General features: G+C 42.1%; 1 protein-coding gene across 6 annotated transcripts in view; it reads left to right on the forward strand.

Moving 5' to 3' along the window:
- sdk2b (sidekick cell adhesion molecule 2b) overlaps nucleotides 1-18,741 on the forward strand; it is a 253,938-nt gene that overhangs the window by 188,711 nt on the left and 46,486 nt on the right. For all 6 annotated transcript variants that reach the window (XM_063894111.1, XM_063894115.1, XM_063894112.1 and 3 more), the window contains exons 4-10: nucleotides 368-515; nucleotides 9,648-9,781; nucleotides 12,471-12,582; nucleotides 13,383-13,573; nucleotides 15,082-15,165; nucleotides 15,710-15,904; nucleotides 18,605-18,721. In XM_063894111.1, coding sequence (XP_063750181.1) covers nucleotides 368-515; nucleotides 9,648-9,781; nucleotides 12,471-12,582; nucleotides 13,383-13,573; nucleotides 15,082-15,165; nucleotides 15,710-15,904; nucleotides 18,605-18,721 — 981 coding nt within the window. The remainder of the gene's footprint in view (nucleotides 1-367; nucleotides 516-9,647; nucleotides 9,782-12,470; nucleotides 12,583-13,382; nucleotides 13,574-15,081; nucleotides 15,166-15,709; nucleotides 15,905-18,604; nucleotides 18,722-18,741) is intronic.

Genomic DNA, 18,741 nt, shown 5'->3' on the forward strand with positions numbered 1-18,741 from the left:
AAATGTATTAGGGGATAATAGAATAGCGGCAGCGCTGGTCATCTACTAGGTTGAGTAATGCACACATTTAGAGTGCGATTAAGATTGATTGCCCTTGATGCAGCCACACAGGAGGATACGGAATATGAATATGAGTCAATTTAGCGACCCCTTTGTGTCCTTGCGTGAGTCATTGCATTTTGGTTCCTTCCAGCCTTTCTTGATGTACTGTGGAAACCATGGCAACCGCATTGCTGTCCATCAATGTAACTTTTTACAACAGAAAGCAGATGGCAAGAGCTCTGTGGGCTACAAAAGTCAGATTTTAGAAAAAGATTTGTGACATAACGTAACCTCTTCACTAACTCTCTCCTGTGTTTTCCCGTAGTTATGGGCAGTTTTGAGGAGGGTGAACGCTCCCAGTCCGTCTCTCAGGGAGAGGGTGCGGTTGTCCCTGCGCCGCGCATTCGCAGCTTCCCCCAGCCTCAAGTCACCTGGTTCAGAGATGGGCGTAAGATTCCACCCAGCAGTCGCATGTAAGTCCTTTTTCTTTCTTTTTTCAAACTGGTTTTCTGGTTCCCTTGGTGTCTTGTGTGTGGTTGACTTTGATTTTTCAGTTTGATCCTGTTGCTACATCTTGGTGCCTTGTTTGTTCTATGCGGTCTTTGATTGCTTTAGTCTGATAGCGTCTGTTCCCACCTGTCTTTTATCATTCATCTTGCTACATTTTGATGCTAAAGGAGAGTTTGAATTTCTCCTGCCAAACGAGGGCCAAGACCAAGCGGTACTGACACACTGTGAAATGGGATCGCACCTGTGATTCTCATTTTTATTTGAAAAGAAAACCTATACCCACCACTTTTATTTCAGCTCATCTGTTTCTCTCTCTGGTCATTTTGGGATTCTGAGGTCTGCTATCAGTGTGAGCCAGCCAACAGCGGTGCTGTTCCCACGGCAGCCTCAGTACCGGATGGGACCAGCAAACACTGGATCTACTGACTGCCTCAAATAGGGTTGTTGTTTGGCTTCACCATTCTATTCATTAAAAAAGGAAGTAAATAAATAGGTGTTCTCTGTCTGAAAGAGAGTCCAAAGATGGGGAGCATGGACTAATGATGGTACTGGTAATTACATTAGACTTGATTTCGTAAGTTCCTTTTTAAGACAAATGTAAAATAAATACCCATTGTATTTACCTAAATAGAATATTCAGACTTTTTTATTATTAAGGGGTTACTCGATTTATTTAGTCGGTCTCACAACATCGGTTAAAAGATGTCATCTTTTAGATTCCACACATCTTTATTTCCTTTTTCTATCTCCTACATTGACAACAGTCCAATTCAACCACCCATGGTGCGTTTGAAGATTTGGTAATATCTTTAGTAGCAGCTAATGTAGCCCTAAGGATGATAAGCGGGCTTCAGAGGTCTGGTAATCTCACTTCTCTCTAACTGCACACCCGCAGATCACTCTGGAGCCAATAATACCATTTTTTTTCACATATGCAGTAGTACTCCCAAGACCTGTAAACAGACTTGGAAATCCTTATTGATAATATAGATCCCATTAGGCAAAGTGATAGTGGTATTTCTCTTTGACTTATTAAGTTATTACTTTTTTGGTAGAGTAATCATCTCTGTGTTGCTGTGTTTGTAGAATATGTCTTGGATATGCGCCCCTGTTATAAAGACACTTATCCCCATGTCATCACATCTGCATCTCCTCGCAGTGGGAGGTGACCTTGCCTTTGGTTCGAGTGAATCGTTCTTATCTGCTCCTTATCATCAGTAATCATACCCTGACCTAGAATGACAATGAGACAAACACCCAGACTGACTGGGAGGCTGAATGCTGCAGACGGCCGTAGATCTGCAGAGCGCTTCGATTTTGTTCCGTCTTGTTGTGGAAATCTGGATTACTTTTGAGAAGTTCTTCGGAGAAAGGTCAAACACCAGTGACGCCTGCAGCTCAATGTGTGTACTAATTAGGTATTTGAAGAGATTATTGTTATGAAGTTGAAGAATGATCATACTTTGTCGACAGTTTTGAGAAATTATCTTCCGACTGTTTATTAGTCTCACATTTCGTCTCATCTCATTCAGCTCCTTCTACTCTCTCTCCCTTCTTGTCTCCTTATATAATGTTCTGTTTATGTCTCCCTCTCTCTCTCTTCTCACTCCTTTTGTCTCCATTATCGGCCACCCACTGTGTGTACTTTGCTTCTCTTCATCCTCGCTACCTACCCTCTAGCTCTGAGAATGCAAATTTTGCACGCACCACCAAGGTTACTGTGTGCAAATGAGAACCGTTGATAACAGGCATTCTTTTTTTATTAAAAAAACCTTTAATTGAATTTGATTCGTGCCACAAGCGTTAACTCTGCAGCAAACATCAAAGTCTCACTGGTGGAGGAGACGGAGGGGGCACCAAAGAGATTGTTCTGCGCCAAAACACACTTGTTACCTTGATGAAGGCTCTTTCCAAGGCCTGGCGCTCTCAAGAGTCGGCTGTTTGGTCTCTCTAAACATCGTCACATGACTTCTATGTATTATAACTATCATCTTAGAAAGGTGTATAGTTCCATCTCAAAGATGTGTTGCCAGTTAATGATCCAGAATAGCAGTGAAGAGAGAGAAAGACCATTAGTAAAGATGCAATGCAACCAATAGTTATTTTATTTTACAGCTCTTTTTAATCCCTTTTTTCTCTCCTCATCATTGTCCCCTGCCCTGCTATCCCTCCTCAGGTGTTATAACTTTAATTTGCAGGCTCTCCAGGGGTAATTCTAGCTTCTTCTCTTTGTGCTCTTCTTAATCACACCTCAGCAATAGATGAGACGCAACAACAGCCAGAACCAGAATAACTCCTAACTCTGCAGGCTGTTGTACTTGAACTACAGTATTTGTTCATGGAGTTTACATTTACCTTGTGATCAGTTGTGCCTCACTTTGTGGAAACATTGTAAGATGCTTCTTTAAATTGCATCACGTGGTAAGAGGGGTTGTGACTACTGCTGTTACTGTTGTGGAAAGGTTTTAGGAGCTTTCATATAAAACAAGTCAAGTTTTATGGTAGATTGAAAGAATATTGGATAATAGGTGTTATTGGAGCTGCCATTAGCAAAATACTTGAATACAGTTTGATTGTGTTTATTCAATTTAAGCGTGAAGTACATGAAGGTCTTCCATCTAATTACAGGTAGTGGAAAACAATACCAAATGCAAAAACGAAGCGACGGGAATGATTGAATACATCATGTACATCAGCTTGTTTACATTGCCCTAGCCCTTCGGGATAAAGGATGCAACTCATACATGGATTCATGGATAATTTATCATTATTGTCAACAAGATGCACAAGAAAAAAGACCAAAATCACACCAATACATGCGTTTCTGTAGTGCATGTTTTGAGGATTCATTTAGCAGCAAAACAAACATTTGTGCAGTCTCTGACCAAATGATATGGCCGGCATCTTTATCATAACATATTTGACATTAAGGAAAAACTGTCAATCAACTCTGATGTTTGAGCACCAAGCATGATTGATCCCCTAGAATCCTCTGTATGGTGCAGCTTGATCCATGATGCCATGATGAAACCAGGTCTCTGAATGTTCTCCATAAGATCTTTAGCCTGAGTCTTATTTCAACCGGACATCAGGCAAGAACAGGCTGGGTAGTGCAAGAGCCTTAGTTCTTAACTGGTTTCTGGAGCTTAACTCTGGTCTTGGCTTTCATCCTGGGTCGGTCACTCCACATGTGGTGCCGCTTGGTCCTGCAGGACGGACGGAAGATGCCCCGGGCGGCAATTGTTTCAGGGTCTGCTGCACTTTATCCAATCCCACGCTTCACTCAACCGGTTTTGACAAGTCTTTCTGTCCTAAAAGAAAAATAATTCAAAACAAAGTGCAGCAAAGTTCATGGGAGCTATCATGTACATGTGCCACAATAGCTCCAGAGTGTGAACACAGCACACCATCAGAACTCAGCATGTGTAAAGGAAACCCACAGAAACTTACTGAATGCTGCATTTTTGCCTCCCTGCTGCCAGTCTCCCCCTGGCAAAGCGGCATCTCACTGTGGCACTGTGACTGCTCTCTCTTTGCCATGTGGCCTCTGCAGCTGTTGCTCTTGGCGAAGGAGGAGACTCCTGTGTCGTGTCTCACAGTACACCCATAAACTTACGAACTCACTTATTGCACGTATTTGTCTCGGATGTTCGTCCTGTGCAAGCTCAAGAAAGGTTGTCCTCGCTTGACGCAATGCTGAAAAATGTGTTTTATCATGCATTGGTGTAGCAGCCCTGGGTCCTCACGTCTTTGTTGTGTTGCGATGTCGAGCAGGATACAAGGAGAGAAGGAGCTTATTTAGCATCAACAGTCATTATTCTTCCCTCACTGAATGGGAATGCATTTGGCTCGCTTTATTTTCTATTCACCTGTCGTGATTTGTTGTGTTATTCGGAGACATAATGTGGTGTATAATCAGAAGCTCCTTCAGCAAACACTTTGGCCCGAAATTGCAGGTGCTGCTGGCTAAGGAGAGTCGCTGGATATAGCAAAAACCTGTCCGCTCACTATTTCTCCACTGACAACAACTTACTGCCAGCTACCTGGTTTTCTCTCACAAATACTTTCCATTGACACCCTGGCATGGATTTATCTGCATTACAGCGAAAACAACCTTGTAGAGGTGTACGTTAAGACAGAACACAGAGGAGGCTGACCTGCAGGAGTCAGTGGGAGGACATCCCCGACACACACACATTGCAATCCCCCTGAGTAATCTGCTGTAGCTACTGATCAATTAATGGCCTCTGCCTGTGATGTTCGGGCCCTGTCAGACTGCTATGGATTCCCCATTAGTCACGAGGGCCAGTGAATAGCCGGGCCCTTTCTCTGCATTTCCATGTAACCAACTGCCCACCATTAGTCATGAACCCAACAATCCTCAGGTCAAAAGGGAAGAGATGTCAAGGAGAAGCAGCTCCAACAAAGAACAAAACACGGTCATGCACATGGCTGCAGGATTCAATTAATTATTGATTCACTCTTTGTTTATTTATTTGATAAATCCATCACAGGCCCAAGGACATACTTTCAAATTGCTTGTTTTGTCCAACAAAAATCCAAAGATATTAAATATGCAGTGATAGAAAAAAGCCAATCTTCTGATAATACAGATGTGCATAAAAAAATAACTCTGACTAAAACATAAATATATGTTCTGTTCATCAGATTACAATCCATATTTTTAACACTACTTGTACGAATTATATGCAATACTTACCAACCAGTACTGACCAACCTTTGTTTTCTAAATCCTGGGTCAGCTGCAGGCTTGATAAAGTATGCTTTATTGTCAAAGCTTTAATTTCCACTACTGTTTATTTCCCAGAAGTCTCATAATCCTTATTGAAAGAAAAAAAAAAAGTAAACCGGTCTAAGGCCAGTCATATAACAGGCAACCTGAAATCAATACAATCGACAATTTATTCAGTAAAATGTCTTGATTTGTTGCGGACACTGGTCCAAAACCCCAAAATGTTCTATTTATGATTAAATTAAATTGGTAAAATCAGCACCCCCACATTGTTGAGGCTGAAACAAGCAAAGGTTTGCCATTTCGGTTTGCCTTTCAGTTTAATTTCCATCGCCTTATCGATTATTCATTGAATCTTTTCAGCTCTAGTGTAGATAGATTGGATTTAAAGGATGGATTATCAAGTAGCTTGTTGTTTGTTGTTTGTTATGTCAACATTTTGGTTATTCTGCAGGTCAAGGCTCATCAGAAATGGCCTCGAGTCCATTTTGATGCCGTCATTTGACCTTGTAGGGTGTTTGGGAAATCCGTTCTTCACCGTTTTCTGAACACTCCACCTACTGCGAGCAACAAGGTAGGAGAGGGCTAACTGTGAGCCACAAATCTCCAGTTCATGCCCCTGGTGAGAAAACAAGTGGCTTTTTTTCTTATGAGCAACACTCTCTTGACTCTTCCTGTCTCTCTCACTCCTCTACCTCTCCAACCCCAGGAGCTGTGGCTTTTTCATCACAGGTCTATTGAGCAGTAGGGTATGCAGCCTGCTGCTTCCTCTTCACTCTTCTGGCTCTCTCCAGCTTTCTTTTGCATTCATCTACTTACTGACTGTACTTTGACTCGTACCTTAGCCAGCCATGTGAGCTGCTTGATCCCTTCAACCTCCCTCTCTCCTTCCTGGGGGAGCTCATCAGTCGACGGGGGCCATTTGTCTGCATGTAATAGAGGTCTGAGGCTGTGGAGCGAGGTTAGGCCCCTCACGGCCCGGCGGAGAGGGACAGCCACGACAGATACCAAAACACTCCCGAGCGTGTGTGTGTCTGTGCGGTGTTAGAACAGGCACAGCTCTGTCAGACTGTGTCAGGACTGGATTAACATGATAAGATATGCACACTGCAGATGAACTAGATACAGAGATTTGCTCTCAAGATACTTGTTCAAAATGTAGAGTCCAGGGATGATGTGTCCTTAAATAAAGAGAGCTTCCATCCTCATTGTTTATTTAATTTCCTTGTTATGTAATGTATTAGTAATAATATGAATTAGAGAAGGGAAGCATCCAGTGGCAAATCAAACATTTATACTCCCATCTCTCTATTTCAATCAAACATAAATCCTCATCATCATCATTATTGATTAAAGTGCAAGGGAATCATTATCAGGCTGGCAGCCATTGAAAAGCCACCCTTGACGCTAAACATAAATAAATTCGGCCACAAGAAAGTAATTGCATATGAGACGGTGCTGCTTCGAGCTGCAAGCAAAACCACTATTGGGCATGAAGCTGCAATGTTGGCCAAGATGTTTCTGAGCAGCTGTCCAGCCTGCCAGGCTCTCCTGTGGACCGCAGCGCATTCTGGAGAATATAAATGGAAAAGGAAATTGGGTTGGACTAAAAAAGAGAAAGCGTTCAAAGATGCAGGAATAAACATAAAAACCAAACAGAGACAGAGGCATGTTCACACATATCTGATTTGTCCAAATTTCTCAGCTCCGTGGTTTGTTAAATCCCCGCACCGTGCCGGATACGTGGAAAGCCATTGTTACATTCCACCTCAGACAGCTGCTCACACACCACCGAGAGGCTGGGGACTTTAATAAGGATGACCAAAATGCATTCAGTGAGATAATGAGATGGATAAAAAAAAGCAACCAAAACAAGAAATTACTTCAGAAAGCTGGTAAAAAAAAAAATCCATTGCCTCGTTTTCACCAAAGTCTTATCTCCCTCTTCCCGCTCCCTTGATATACATGTGAAGCCATTCAGGATAATTGGCTTACTTTTAATTTCTTCCTGCCTCATCTGGGCTTTGATCCCCCAGGACTGGCAAGTCGGGGAGCGGTTAGTCCTGCTGAACACGCTGCGTAACAAAGTCTTTAGTGACCCCCGCACCAGCCCTGATTATAGGCTGAAGGGAGAACATGCTCAATAGGGAAGCACATTAAAATCTACCATTGAGGGGGAAAATGTCCTCCTATACGCTTTTTATTATTGATCAGGACTTGCTCTGTAGGATGGTCAAATATTTGTTTTTTGTCAGATGCTTGGACGTGGTGTTGAGGGCTTTGTGGAAGAACAATATAGAAAAAAGAAGCTGCTAAGATCATCATGCAATGCTGGACAGTATCACAGAGAGAGAGTAGGGAGGCTCCTCCGGATCACATAAGACTCTGCCTCCTATAACTTAGCAGCACTACCCTGTATATTAATCTTCAGGAGTTTATAAGCGACAGGTAAACAAGTTAAGCTCCAGATTGTGTCCTGGGAATTCACCTGGGATTCATTCAGCGCTTTGGACACTTCCGTTCTTCCAATATCCCAGAAGGGATCCATAATTCATGACTGTGCGTCCAGGATGTCACCGCTCCAGCAAGCTAGCATTAAATATTTACCGCAGATCATAAGCTGCAGCCATTGAGGCCTGTCAGTCCCTTTTTAGAAAGACTGTTTTCAGCCCCAGCATGCACAGGACATCCAAAAATGAACCCAGTAAGTGTGGCTGCCCTGGGAAATATGTTGGGATGAATCTCATAAGTGATAACACTGTAAACGCTAAGCGCAGGGAGCTATAAGCAGCATAGGAAGCCTGTTTTCTTTTATGTGTGTGCACACCGTATATATTTTTCTGGTTTTTCTCTCACAATGTATATTTTTCTCTTCTCATCAGCTCTCTTGCTACCTTAAGGCACAGTAGGTACTTAGATCCCCTGCTGATGAGATGGAGGTCAGGCTGGAGCAACAAATGGATGGAGAAGTGGAGTGTTAGAATGAAGGACGTGAAAAACAGGAGGTCACCACCTGTGAAAGGATCAAGGATTCAATGTAACGGGGGTTAGAATTTCCACACCAGAGACAATTACAGTACTCTTATGAGAAAAAAGCCATTTCTCTCAGGGGATTAAAGACTTTTTGTGTGTTATTGACTACTGAGATAGCTGTTATTACTGGTTTTAAGCTGCCAATAGCTCTGGAAACATGAAAGGAAATGTCAAAGAGAAAAATCTTACTGAAATGTCACGGAGGACAGAAGGTGGGTATAGGAGCCAGAGCCACAACCATTTCAATGCTATTGATTTGCTTCTCTGACAAAAGTATTTTTCTGAAGACCAAGCTTCCTGATGGGAGGTGTTTGTATGTGTGTGTAACTGTGCCTGTGTCTGCAGGTGCGTCACAGATGTGCATATGTTGTTTAGAATTCATTTTTAGCTGCTTTGCTGATTCGTTTTTTTCCTAAATCTGCTTCGGGAAAGGCCAGAAATGATGTCCCTTCCTCACATGACCACATTCAGCATCTGGACAAATGGATGGAAGATAGAGGGGGCGTAAGATGGAGCAGTAGATGGAGGGATAAGGCCAGAGGAAAAGATGTATGTGGGGGAAGGCAACCGGCTGGAACGGACTATCAACCTCCAGATTGTTGAACAGGCACAGATAATAAGAAAATATTGATTGTTAACAGTCAGGGGGCTGTAACACCAGGCGGCAAAGAGCAGGGAGGAACATTTCTCTCTCGCTCACGTTGCCGAGGGAAAGTCAAAGAGAGGACTTGATAGAGACAACAAGACACCAGTTATTAGTCCCTATAGAACGCTGGCTGAAAATTTGATCAGTGTTTATTTATTCAGGCATCATTTCAGCGGCCGACAAGGAGGACGTTATTGTTTCTTTGCCAAAAGCAGTCGGCGGCCAAATGCAGGCCGAAAGGAAGCTGAGGGGTACAAATAGCCAATTAAAAGCCCCGGGTTATTACGCAGAGCTATCATATTTCAGAGCGGACCATGAGAAGTATGAACAAGGGAGGCTGTCAATATTTCTCTCTTGCTAAGTCAGCAGCTACACTGTGTACACATTGTAAATCAATATAACTAATGCAGCTTGAACAATGTAATTAACATGTTAAAATGGTTAATGCCCTTTTCGAACGTGGGATCAAGTGTGGGCTCACATAATAGCTATCATTAGGCTATCAAAAGCTACCTTCTGAAGGTTGACTGCACCATTTCATCTTTAGCATGAATCCAGTACGATTCATTTCTCCTGTCTTGACTTATCCTCCCCACCGTCTTTTATAGTTAATATGTCTTAAAAACTGTTTTTTTAAATACTTGTCTTGTTGTTCCTCCACAGTGCCATCACTCTGGACAACACGCTGGTTATTCTGTCTACAGTGGCACCAGACGCCGGGCGCTACTACGTACAAGCTGTAAATGACAAGAACGGAGAGAACAAGACCAGCCAGCCCATCACCTTATCAGTAGAGAGTGAGTAATCACACATACTGTACTCAAAATATGTATTGTAAGGTCTTGCTAATAAGAACATTCTGCCCCTACTCACTTACTGTAATGCATGTACAATATTGCTACATATTTTCTAAGCTCATCATTTCCTTAATTTAAATTATTATAATGTCAAGTAACTAGTAAATATAAAAGTAGTGGAATGAAAAGTACAATACTTCCTTATCAAGACCATTAACTAATGTGACACAAATTGAAGTACAATCCCTAAAATGTGTTTGAAGAAGAATATACCCTTTATCGTCCCACATTCTGCATTTGAACCATCGTAGTGTTGGGAGCAGTGGGCTGCCATATACATGGTGCACAGGGAGCAGTATAGGGAAACGTGCCTTGCTGAGCGACACTTCGGTAGCACTTGGTCTTTCCGGGACTTGAAATGGTGTCTTTCCAGTTACCAAGCCATGTCCTTACAGACTTTGCCACCACTTCCCAGGTCTCTGCATTTAACCCATCCTAGTGTTGGCCCTTTAATGCTATTGGAGTTTTCCAGTTCCTGTAGTGGGAAAGACAGGTTTGGGTGCATGTAAATGGCCTGCAGAGGCTTGAATCCCAAAGTTCTCTCCACAGGGAGTTTCTATCCCACACCCTTCCCCCCTGCCTGAAATGCCTCAGTTTTTTACTTGCATATCATAGTGACATCACTACATAACACTAGCTTCAAGACAAAATGTGACACGGTAAGGGGCGGGATTCAGCCCGCTAACCAATCAGAGCCGACAGAGGGTGGACGTATACTTGAGTATAAGTATATTTAACTGATTATACTTTGAATGTAGGTATTTTATTCATAGTTATACATTTGTACTCTTACTTACTTCCCCTTAATTTATATTTAGTATCACTACCTTGAACACCCCTGCTTTCAGCCTACGGCATCCAAGAAGCTTCACCTTTATGACATGTTTTCATTTCATTGCACTTTAATGTATCTGTAGCCAAATTCACACGTGGTTGCAGATGTACATACTCAGGGAAGAGCAAGCTGTGGGGACAGGGACAAAGACAGACTGTTCTACTGCCAAGTAGTTCTTAATATTCACCAGCATCCTCTGCTGCCACGACAACAACAACAAAACACAAGATGCACAAATCAAACCAATTCGGTTGGCTGCAGCTAAGCAGAGTGAATTATAAGAGGAAAGCTATCAGACAGCATCTCATGACATGGTAGACTGGAGTTCAGTGAGGAAGTGAATGAGGAGGGCGAGGGTAAGATATTACAGTTGACAACACAAGGGAACAGAAATAGCCTGTGGTACACATGGTGAACAGTGGCAGAGTTGATTACACTAGTGCTAGCACACACACACACACACACACACACACACACACACACACACACACACACACACACACACACACACACACACACACACACACACACACACACACTCTGATTCAGGTAAGATCAAGAGCCTAGCGGGAGGTCTCAACTTGGCAGGTCTCAGGGAATCATGCCATGCATTTATATAACCAGTATACACATGCTCCACATATAGACACTCACACACCCACACACTCATTGATGTAAAGGCCAATGATAGAGCCAACACTGAGAGTTGTGTGTGTTAAGTGAGTGTATGTGCAGGTGTGTCCGTCAGTATCTGCCTCAGCAGCTGTTCCTGCAGTGACACCTCTGACGGTTATCTCCCCTGAGACTTCCTGGCTCCGGCAGTGTGAGGGCGGAGGTCAAGGAGAGTTCTGAAGACACCAATATTGCTCGTGTTACAGTTTCCATACTCAAGTCGAAGTTAAGAAATCCCAAACCATTCTTACAAGTACTCAACTCATTTAAGGAACGTTGGTTTGTCAGTTGAAATGAAAGCAATGTTTTCCTGGTTACTAGCAACCAAACCTTACCAAAGTAGTGATCATTTCTTCATTAAAATTGAAGGAGTCTGAGGCTACAAATGTTAGCAAACATATGTTTACATTACATTTAATAGGGGTTCCTTGGAAAGCGCTCCCTGTCCCCAAAAAGATTTTAAAAACCCTTGTTAAAGGTATGTGTGTGTGCGATTGTTGAAGGTTTCACACAAGGCCTGTTTACAGCATGTGATGACCCGCGATCGGTCCGATTGAGCTATGACAGACCCCGTAGTTCCAATTGACATGTGCAGCCCTGAGCGCACACCCAGGGCATGATGGGATTGACGGATCAGTGTGAGTTTATCACAGACATGACATATCTCAAGCAGCACACACACACACTGTGCACTCGCTGCCATGGGCTGTCTGTGTCTGATGCACGCAACCCACACACACACAGCGACATAAACTAGTTTTCAAATGCTGAATTTTATACACACGGCAGCCTATTCACCCCTTCAGCGGTGGGTTTGTCAGGCAGTATTTTTCCATCCCTGTTTTCTGGTTCTCCCGCAGACATCTTATTATACACAGTCAGTGCACTGCCTCGTCATATTCCACCCATCTCTCAGGACTCAGAAACACTGTGCACTGGTCACTTCCAATATGTCACGTCGGTGAACACCCCCAGAGCGCACTGGGTGGAAACGAAATGCACAGGACAACACCGTCCAGAGTGCATTCTGTCTGTTATAAACTAATCTGTTTATCTATCCAGATCACTGCTCCGTGCTTAACCTCTCTGTGTCTCTGTGTTTTTGTTGTTATGTCTGTTTAGATGTGGGAGGTCCAGCAGACCCCATTGCCCCCACTATCATCATCCCTCCAAGGAACACTAGTGTGGTCACAGGCACCTCCGAGGTCACGATGGAGTGTGTTGCCAACGCAAGGTAAACATGTTGGAACTGCAGGGTCATACTGAAGAGAAGTCTGAGTGAAATACAGAACAGGTGGTTCCAAAGGGACTGCATAACCGTAAAAATGTAGTTCCTCTCAGCATTTTCTGAGCAACAGTATCATTGATTCTTGAAAATGATTTCTTAATTGTTATGTGAGCAACATTGTTGTGTTTTTGTTTAAAGACCATGAAATGTAAGCAAATACAAAAAGTAGACTAGACTTCTAACTAGAAGATTATTAGCAGGGGAAACATTTTTTGTCCTTTGTTAAATTTGGATGAACATGCGCTGTGTCTACGCTCGAGGTATGTTTACATTTTGTAAAAGTTAAATGATCAAATAGAACAGATAATAGTGTGTAGTTGGTACTAGCACTGCACGGCACACATTTTATCTAAAGTATTGTTTCAGCAAATTCTGTAATCATTTTATCTCCAGAAATGTTGGTGTTCCATGTAGCAGATTCCAAAGAAATATATCTTGTTTCGGAAGTTTTTGCAGACTCAAGTGTTCCTGTGTCTTGTAATATGCAGTGAAAGCCCAGTGCTTCACTAACAACATCTCTTGATTCATGAAATAGTCAGTTTGAATTTAAAACAGTTGGCAGCATCTTAGCCCATAAAAACAGATTTTTCTTTTTGGTTTTTCAAAAACCTGATGCTCCGGCAGATTAAACAGATTGATGGATATGTGCCACATTGGATCAGTGTTGCAAACTCAGAATCATTCATCTTCAAGCACAAGGAAAATCCATTTTACTTGAGATTATAGAATCTCTGCTCCCTCATCAGACCTCTCATCAAGCTGAGTATCACGTGGCGCAAGAACGGCGTGTTGGTGACGAGCGGCTTGAGCGACTTCAACCGCCGGCTGACCATCCTCAGCCCCTTGGTGAGCGACGCCGGCTTCTACGAGTGCGAGGCCATCCTCCGCAGCAGCAGTGTGCCTTCAGTCAGTGCCGGGGCTTATCTGCATGTACTGGGTAAGAAGGATTATTTGAAATGTTCTCTTACCTTTTTTTCTTGTGCTTTTACTAACACTTGTATCCGGAGTGTTGGCCACCTTGTCTCCAGCATTCACATTTGCAGGTGTAACATTTTTATTATAAAAGGATTGCCTGTTGCCACTTTAACTCTGTAGTATTTTGTATAATTCAATCAGCATTCACTGATATTCATTTAAATGTCTACCTATCACCAGGTTGAATTGCATTGAGTGCATTGCAAGTACTATTTTGTATATTTTGGAACAAAAACACATAACAGTAAAAGCTAAAACAGTTGTAAGTGTGTAACGTGAAGTCTGTTTTGTTGTTTTTGTGCATGTAAAAGCTTCAGCCAAAGCAAATGTAATGATAGGCTAAGGAGGTGGCCGCTCTAAGCATTTGACCAATCACAACCGAGCCGGCCAGCCAACCAATAAGAGCAGACTGGGCACTGGTGGGGTGAAAAAAACTAATAAAGCACTTCCTCGGCATTAAATAATGTAAGCATGTCACAGTAGAGGCACACAATACAAATATGAACCTGAAAATTAGCATCATATGGCCCCTTTAAGGATGCAGTCCACTTCCACATACATATAAGTCTTGTGTGGAAAACTCCAGTATCCTTTTCTTTTGTCGAAGCACTTTTGAATGTTTGTTCTTTTGACGTAATGACGTAACATGATCTTAATGTTAGTGTTTCCAGTCACTGCTGTTTGAGAATAAGGTTCATCATAATGAATTATATCTTCAGACATTGACATTTGTTTCTGTGGACACGGAGAAAGGAGAATGATGTGATCAGTCTTAATGCATAAGTACTGTATGTGCTTTCAAATCAGTCTGACAACTTAAATGGGGAAAAAAAACAGTGCATCTCCATTTAGCCACATACATCACACAAATGTGTGGGCGTGAACGCCGCATTAAGGTTTGCAAGTTCAAAAGAAAGAGCTGCTATGAAATTGATATAAATGTTACAAGTCTCACAATATGAATCTGGCAAAGCTGGAGCGGGAAAGTCATGAAGAAAGTGAGGGAAGAGTGGTATTGATTAAAAGGGAGAAAGCTAATGGTTGGCCTCAAGAAACTGTTTAATAGCATTGCTTGAGTCACTTTCCTTCCATCTCACTGAAGCACTTTGATGTTTTCAAGGTTGTAACATGATTCAAAGGACAAGGTGTGGTGAACCTTTCCCTTGATACTGCTAACAGCCTTCCCTCTCCCCATGAGTTTGAAGGATACATTTAAAACCATTATGATATAGCTTTAATTGATTTCCGACATCAAACTACTGTATAATCACATTATCTCCAGCTGCTCTATGAGTAGTCGCCCTGTGAGCAATACGTTTGAAAAAAAAAATTGAATGCAATATAGCAGTTATTTGTTTTAAACCTCCCACGGTATCCGTAAGGCACTTTTTTAAGCTGTGATTATTTCAGCTGCAGGTTTACAATATTTCATTTGTCATCCTTTCTTCTTCTTTCCTCTGTGTACCTCAGAACCACCACAGTTTATCAAGGAACCAGAGAAGCACATCACAGCTGAGATGGAGAAGGTGGTGGACATTCCCTGTCAGGCACGAGGTGAGCATGGGTCTATTTTACCCCAAGAATGTAAGGATAATAAATAATCCCTACCAGAAAAATCTGAAACGTTTAACTATGTATTGAAACAATTTACTATTTATGTGACTTTATACTGAACAATGTAATGGAAAAAAAGCAAAGTTAAACTTCCTGTCTGTATTGTCTGGACAGACAGTAGCTCTGTTTCAGTGGCTTGGTCTTGAGACCAGATGGTCATCAAATGGTCACTGGTTCAAGACACGGCACGGACCAAAAATATATATATATATATATTTGTGTACTGGTAATTGGAGAAGCGTGCCCACTGTCAAGGTGTTCTTAACCTAATCCGTAATTGCTCCAGTACGCCGAAATATGGCAGCCCCTTCGCTGTGAGACCTCTCTATTAATGCCCATATTTGCTGATTTCAGGCCTAATTCTATAAGTCTTGTTTCAATCTAAACTGTAAATGTGCCACCTATATTTCCCATAGGGGGTTTAATAAAGAATACCTACTTCTTGTTCCTACTCCTTATCCCCTCCCTTACTCATCCTCTGCAGGAGTCCCCCAGCCAGACATTGTGTGGTACAAGGATGCTTTTCCCATCAACCCTGTAAAGATGCCAAGGTACAGAGTGCTGGTGGGAGGCAGCCTTCAGGTCAACGGGCTCCTGCCAGACGACACTGGGATGTTCCAGTGCTTTGCCAGAAACTTGGCAGGAGAAGTTCAGACCAACACCTACCTCGCTGTTACCAGTAAGTGCTGTAGCGGCTTTTCAGGAAAATTATTTTTCACGGATAATTCCTGCAATTAAAGTCCAATGTGTTTTGAGAAAACTCTGAATAAAACCTTTTCTTTTACAGAAAAATGGTAAAATGTTAGACAGCTCTTGTCAAAATCTGAAAAAAAAAGACCTGTTGTAATTGCTTTACAAAAATAGAAAGCAATTCCAACCTGTAAGGAGAGGAGTAGCAGCAATGTAGTGCTTTACATGGAATTCTCCTGCAATTTCTTCTTCAAGAAATAACTGAAGATTACACAATGTCCTTTTTCATCACAATTTAGAAAAAACTGAACTTTTTTTGCCCCTCAGAGGTCAAGCAATATATTATTTTTCAGCAGCTAGCTGCTCGGTGGGTTCATCCCTTTGTTCTTGATAAATAATCTCAAACAGTATCAGATGGATTTCCTTGACATTTTGTAAAAATATTCCCCTGAGGTTAAACCCCCCCCCATTATCAGATCAAATGAAATACCTTCACGCAAAATGACATTCCCATTAGCCTCTATTACAAGGTTTTGCATTTAGCAAGACAAATGTAAAGCCTCACAGAGCAACCAGCATGGCTGTAGACACTTATCAGACTCATCATTTATATATAAGAATTCTGTAGAATAATCTATATAAAGCTTTCATTTGCATTTGCAGCACACAGTTTAAACCTTAGAAGAAGCTTTTCACAGCTGTTTGTGCAAGCAACCACACATAACAGCAGTCAAGTGGAGGTCATCAAATGGAAGTCTGAAGAAGAGCACTAGGACAAAATATGCTAATAAGTTAACTTGACAGGGATACAGTTCACTAGTGTTGTAGTCAAGATCACCTTAACCGAGACCAAGTCATGTCCAAGATGGGAGTATACCAAGACCAAGTCCAGACCAAAACTTTAAGAGGTCGAGATCAAGACAAGGCCAAGACCAAGGCAGGACGAGACCGAATCAAGACCAGAACCAGACTAATGTGAATCCAACACTACATATACACCTACAATAAAATGTGGAAAAGATACCATTGTCAATTTGATCTTAAAGATCAACATCATCATAAAAAGACAAACATAAAAACAGTAAGATATAAATTCAACTTCATCAGATTTATAGATGAGGGGTTAGCAGCTGTTATAGACTGGCCTATGGGCGCAAAAATTCGGAGTCTCGAGTGCTTAAAAGTAAGTCAGGGATGTCACATTATTGGTTGCATTTGAAACGTCCAATCACATCCCCAGCCACAGCCGTGGTCTTGACCAATCTCTACAGAGAATCTCAATTCCTATAGGACTGAGACAACACCGCGAAGAAATGCAGTCGCTTTAGAGACCAAGACCTTTAAAAAGTGGTTTCTAGACCGGTCTCGAGCACTACAGCTCACTTTGTTTGGTTCTGATTGCTGTCTGATCAAAAATGTAGCAGTGAGGAATTCTAAAAACGTATTATTGTATCTACCCGAGCTAACTTACAACTCTTTGAACTACCCCTATCAATGCAAGATCACTCAACGTGGGATATAATCTGGATACAATTGAATGCTATAATACTGATGTTTATTTCTCCTGTTTGTAACACGGTTTGTTACCTATGCAATAGTTATATTTTTGGTCTGACGATGATAGTGAAATTGATGTGTTGTACGCAGTAGGTGATAATACTGTCAGAGATGTGACTCCAATCAGTAAAGATATCTGGCAGCAGTAATTGACTGAAGACACCTTTGAGAAATGTATTGTTGTTTTTGGTGCAAACAAACTTCTGTCACATATATTGTTTAATATTCCTTGTTCTCAGTAGTTGTGTTTCACATCTCTTTCTTATATGAATTGACGATTAGGCCTATCAAGTTCACATGACTTCCCTTTTAGCCACACGTGCAGCTCCTCTCATCACCTGAATGAATCTGTAAAGGTGTGTTTTTCCTAAGCAAACGCCACTGCTGGGATTAGAAAATGACTGCTTATTTTCTCTCTTTGTGCATCTGTTTGACAAGTCTCTGACATCTAATTTTTTCACTTTGTCTCAGTTCCTGCAGCCTTCACTTCACTGCGCCACATTATCAGAATTTACGATATTCTCTCTTGCTATCTCCCTCTCTTTCTCTTACATACACTGTCTCCCCTCTTCTTCGCTCTCCTCTCTCCCTCCAGATCCCATCTTATCATCCCCCTTTCCCCTAACACACTCTTGTCTCCGTTTCTCCCTCTGTCCTTCTCACTGTGTCCTGAGATCAACACTACTCCTGTGACAAACTCCCTTCTCCCTCTATCCTCCTGGGAGCAATACAGTTTCCTGTCGTCCTATACAAGCTTTGATTTATTGCATGTCAGAAATAGGGATTTTAGTTATCTACATATTGCATTCTGTTTTTCCGCTTCTCCCTCAGTTATTTCCATTCCTCCTCTTCATATATTCGACTATCTCTGTGGGTGAAGAAAAAAAAAATAGACCGGCAGCAGACAGTTGAGGTGAAGACTGTGTCAATCCGCTAAGAATTAGTGGGACAAAATAACCACTAAACACTGTGAAGCAGCAGGCTGGCGCTTACAGGAAATACCTTTGAAGAGGGGCTTTGCCATAGACATTCAATCTCTCACCTCTTTAACCCTCTTAGCTTCTCTCACCCCTGTACTGAGCTTGCTTTTTATTCTGTGTGTGTGTGTGTGTTTGTGTTTTTCTCCCCTCAGGCATTGCCCCAAATATCACAGCCGGACCTTCAGACAGCACTGTGATCGACGGCATGTCAGTCATCTTGCACTGCGAGACCTCAGGAGCTCCGAGGCCGGCTATCACCTGGCAGAAAGGTACCCCGTTACACACATGC

Source organism: Eleginops maclovinus, chromosome 10 (assembly GCF_036324505.1).
Source record: "Eleginops maclovinus isolate JMC-PN-2008 ecotype Puerto Natales chromosome 10, JC_Emac_rtc_rv5, whole genome shotgun sequence".
NCBI lineage: Eukaryota > Metazoa > Chordata > Actinopteri > Perciformes > Eleginopidae > Eleginops > Eleginops maclovinus.